The sequence below is a fragment of the Monopterus albus genome, unplaced genomic scaffold, assembly GCF_001952655.1.
Source record: "Monopterus albus unplaced genomic scaffold, M_albus_1.0 scaffold232.1, whole genome shotgun sequence".
NCBI lineage: Eukaryota > Metazoa > Chordata > Actinopteri > Synbranchiformes > Synbranchidae > Monopterus > Monopterus albus.
The window spans coordinates 466720-471019 of NW_018128112.1; the positions used below are offsets into that span (position 1 = coordinate 466720).

Sequence of the window (4300 nt, forward strand, 5' to 3'; positions counted from 1 at the left end):
AATCAAATCAAACAAAAGGAATATTTACTTCTTTATTTATTTAAATTTTATGAGCAAGGTATACAAAGCTACAGCCACTATTGGCTTTATTTGTGGCTAATAAGCCATTTATTAATCAAGCCGTAAGAATAAAAAGTGGGTTAGCAGGTTTGAAAGTATAACATAGCCTACTGATGTATAAAGCAATTATAAACCTTTCCCACAGTATTATAAAATAGGCAACTACTGTATTTTTTCTGTCCTGTTCGTCTTTGCAAAGTAGGGGAGACCGGGGAATGTTGTAACAGCTGGTCAGTTATAATACTGTCACTTTGACCAATCAGAAGAGAGCTGCAGTGATATTATCACTAACATAAATTCCCCTTTCCTTTTTGAGCTGACAGGAGACGTGGCATGTCTCTGTGAGCAAACGCAGTGTATTTTATGAACAATATATATATATATATATATTTTCAGGTTTAAAAAAGTCTCATTTTTACCAAGATTATTTATTTACCTAGTTGTCATTGTATTGTAGATACAATGGTTTGACTTATACAACCTAAAGCAGCAGCTTCTCTAGTTTAATTTGATGCTTTACACTCATAACCTCAAACCCACATGCTAAAAAGGAATGGGTGCTTGGGATGGGGGTGGCTGTAACAGTTAGACAAACAAAAAGGCTAAAAATGTTACAACCATCCCCAAACCCAATAATAATATAATATAATCATCCCCGGTCTCCCTACATGAAATGCTTAACTACTCTCAAACACAAAAAGTGTGTACATTAAAAAAAGAAGAAGAAGTAAATGAATAATTACATTGTAATACAACTGTGCCTCATACAAACCTATAGTGGTGACAATGGTGGCAGCAAATATGACAGCGTTTGGCCAGTCCCATGTGTTGCGGTATTTATCCCCAGTGATGGTCACACCTTGGCCTGCAGCCTCTGACACTATCTGCACAAGTAAACGCAGTAAATCACTCTCAACAAAAGACTAATACAGTCGTATATGATACTAGGGTACTTTCCCTTTGAGATTATGATAGCAAACAAGTATTTGCATATCGGTAATTCTGCTATAAATATATATATATGAAGAATGCACCTCATAAAAGCCATTAACCCGGAACACACCTTGTGCAAACACCCAAATAGTTAGGCTGAAGACGTGTTCCTTCACGTCCAGCACACCAACCCGTGTCGTTTAAACTGGAGAGGGTTCAATTGTGTATGTCTAATACAAATTGTGTATGTCTATAATGTCCCAGTGTTGTAGCCTGCCTATCACATTCAGTACATCCCATTTTAACCCAGTGTATAGTGGTTGTGTTGAGACGGCTGACGACCCAGCCAGCTCCACGTTGTCTACTCCTAACCAGGAAAACAAAGCTCGGAGGATCGTGACGAGTAAAGGCGGCCAGATTCTCTTACTTCTCAGTGTGTGCTCAAACGTGGCCCGAAGTATTATAAAGAATAACATCTATACATTTTTTGACGCTATTTCTTTTATCATATAACTTCATGGGAGTTTTAATAGCTCTTTGGAAACTCGGCTGGTTTGTCAATCCCCGCAAAGTTACTCACAACAGACTTCTGTAAATTTCCTCCTCGGGGATAAATGGAAAACTTGTCTGTATTAGGTATGGAGTTGGTCTGTCATGCTATTTGAAACACATGGGTCCCTACCTCCAAAATCTCATCCAGGTCTTCTTTTTCTAAGCAGGCATACTTCTTCAGAATGTTTTCCTTCTGTTGGATGTATTTGTCTCTGGCTGATATCCAGTTTGGCTCTTCGAGAATCTGGAATATCGCGGCCCCGATCGATAGGTAGAAAATAACACACGAAGTTAAAAAAGGGCCCTTATCAGCCATATTAAAGTCATAACTTCAGTCTCTCGACGCAGAGTAGCTCCTGGGCTATTCCTCCAGAGGGCTGTGGTTTTTACTGCCAGCTCCGCGTTCTTCCTGCCTTATTGTGCTCAGAGGAGATGGCATTCAGGCATTGTTCCTTTGTTCAATTATCAGTTTCACTTGGCACCATAAAACGTCCTTAAATCTAAAGTCAATCATAAAAAAATGCCCTTTAAGATTAAACTAATTACAGTAAATACGTCTATTGTTGTCCCCTCCATAATAACCAGCGGCAAAAACAAAAAAACTAAGATGCCAGTTTTTCAAAACTGTAAAGTTTCCAATTTCAAATTACATAAAGGAATATTATTCACTCATATTGTTTTTACAGGCCAAATTTAGTGGTAGAGTAATTACTTATATCTTTCATTTGAGTAGCTAAAAGTTGCAATACCACACTAGGAAAACTAGAATATTTCTAGAAATATACTGTAGTAAAAGTCTTGTATTTAACATTTTGTGTAGGTAAAAGTACTAAAGTATTAGCACCAAAATATTCTTGAAAGGACCCGTATGTACATCATTTTAATGGTTCAAAGACACTTAGCTTGAGGGAAGAATGTGACATGCAGATTAGAATCGTGCTAGGACTGATTTATGGTGCCTCTACTTCCCAAAAATCTTAGAAATTGAGCATCGGGAACAACCATGCCCTTTGTGTTCAGGTATAGTTTCACTTCAACATAAAATGATTGTAAAACAAGCCTGTCCCATAACCAAGAAGTGTCTAGTGGCAGCGACTGAGAATAAGCATTTAACTCAGTGAATGTAAAAAGGAAAGAAGATAGCAGTCAGGAAGTAAACAACTGTGAACACGCATGATGCAGAGCAGCTAAAAGCTGGGCGGGTCTGGCACAGTAGGAAAACAGTTTACCATCCCACAGGAGACCACTAATCACTACCAACTTCCACTAATCTGAGGCCACACCTTGTGCTGTGGTCAGAAGCAACAGAGGTTGGTTGCAATAAGGTCCACCAGTGAAGGTTAGCTGTAGGGGGATTTGGTCAGTCAGTTTTTCTCCTATTAACTGAGTATAAGAGGCTGGAGCCTAGAGCGGGCAGTAAGCATACTGTATTTACTCTTTCTAATACTACTCAGAGTATTTACCCTGCTTGTGTGAGGGTAGGAGGTAAAAGCAGCCTTAAAGACTGTTAAGTCAGGTTAATGGTAGGTCAGGCTTGGAATGCTGTTCCCTGACACGGGGCCTAGCACTTTTATGATGGCACAGCCTGGTACCCGATGTGGGGGTGATAGATAAGTGATAGGTGAAACAGTCTTTTAACATGAAAGGTGGGCTTCTATTGGAATGCTCTCCCAACTTTTGGCAAAGTCAACAAAGTCTTGGTCCATGCTGTCCTAATCTATAAGAATAGATCATGATTTAATAGTTAATTATGTTTTGCATTATCAAATTTAATGTGTAAAGTGACTAAACATCAAATGCATATAGTGCAGTAAAAAGTACAATATTTATCTCTGAATATTAGAAGAGTAGAAGTATCTATCTATCTATCTATCTATCTATCTATCTATCTATCTATCTATCCCTTCAAGTCCATCTGAGTTTTTCTTTTTTCGCTCTCTCTTTCATGATGCCATTATAGAAACATTCAGTAGAGGGCAACATGTCTTGGTCTGGTTGCACACAGTTCCTTGTATTCATGCATGTATGTGTATTAACTGCTGGGTGCTGGAAATGACAGTTTGTCTTATCTCTAGCCATCCAGAAGGCTTGGAGTTAAATGTGTAAAGTTAATCTCACTGGGTGGATCCTTCCTGCTCTGCATGATAATAGACAAGCGGCGTTGTCCTCAGTGTGAAAATATTCTGGATGAGAAAACTGAATGGAAGATTATTGGTCGGCATAGTCTATCTATCTATCTATCTATCTAGAAAATACCACTGTGATATTTCTTGCATGGGTTATAAGGTGAGTTCACACATTTTATACATGAAGTGATGTTTACTTATCACAGTTCACTCAGCCTGTGAAATTCCTTATTGACTTGACAATGGGAAGTGTAGGAGCCTGTGTTTTTGAAGAATGATCCATAAAGACTAAATGTCAGGATGCTACTTCAAGTTTCACATTTCTTTTTAAAATCTGCCTCTTGTAAATTCTTCATCTGTATAACATTACAGTAGTAAATCACTGGAGTACACCTTTAAGGCCAGATATATTTGACTAATCTACTGGGATGATGCCAACACTGGCCACTGAGTGTCATGATTCGGTTCCGCTGCTTCCCGTCCGGCTTTTATTTTGATGTTACTTCGTGTTTTTGTTTCACCTTAGTTTCGGTCTTTTTACGTTCTTCATCACTCACATTAGTTTCACCTGCTTCGTTATTGTTTGCACCTGTTTACACCTCTATTTAGGCAGCGTCCTCCCACAAGGA

The 4300-nt window shown here is 38.6% G+C and overlaps 1 protein-coding gene across 2 annotated transcripts in view; it reads right to left on the reverse strand.

Annotated features, from left to right (window-relative positions):
* LOC109971673 (potassium channel subfamily K member 5-like) overlaps positions 1–4300 on the reverse strand; it is a 10620-nt gene that overhangs the window by 3110 nt on the left and 3210 nt on the right. The window contains exons 2-3 of one of the 2 annotated variants that reach the window (XM_020620067.1): positions 1676–1789; positions 833–944 (exon numbers count right to left, since the gene is read on the reverse strand). In XM_020620067.1, coding sequence (XP_020475723.1) covers positions 833–944; positions 1676–1789 — 226 coding nt within the window. Of the gene's footprint in view, positions 1–832; positions 945–1675; positions 1947–4300 lie in introns of those variants that run through there. The other variant, XM_020620066.1, reaches the window with a different exon arrangement.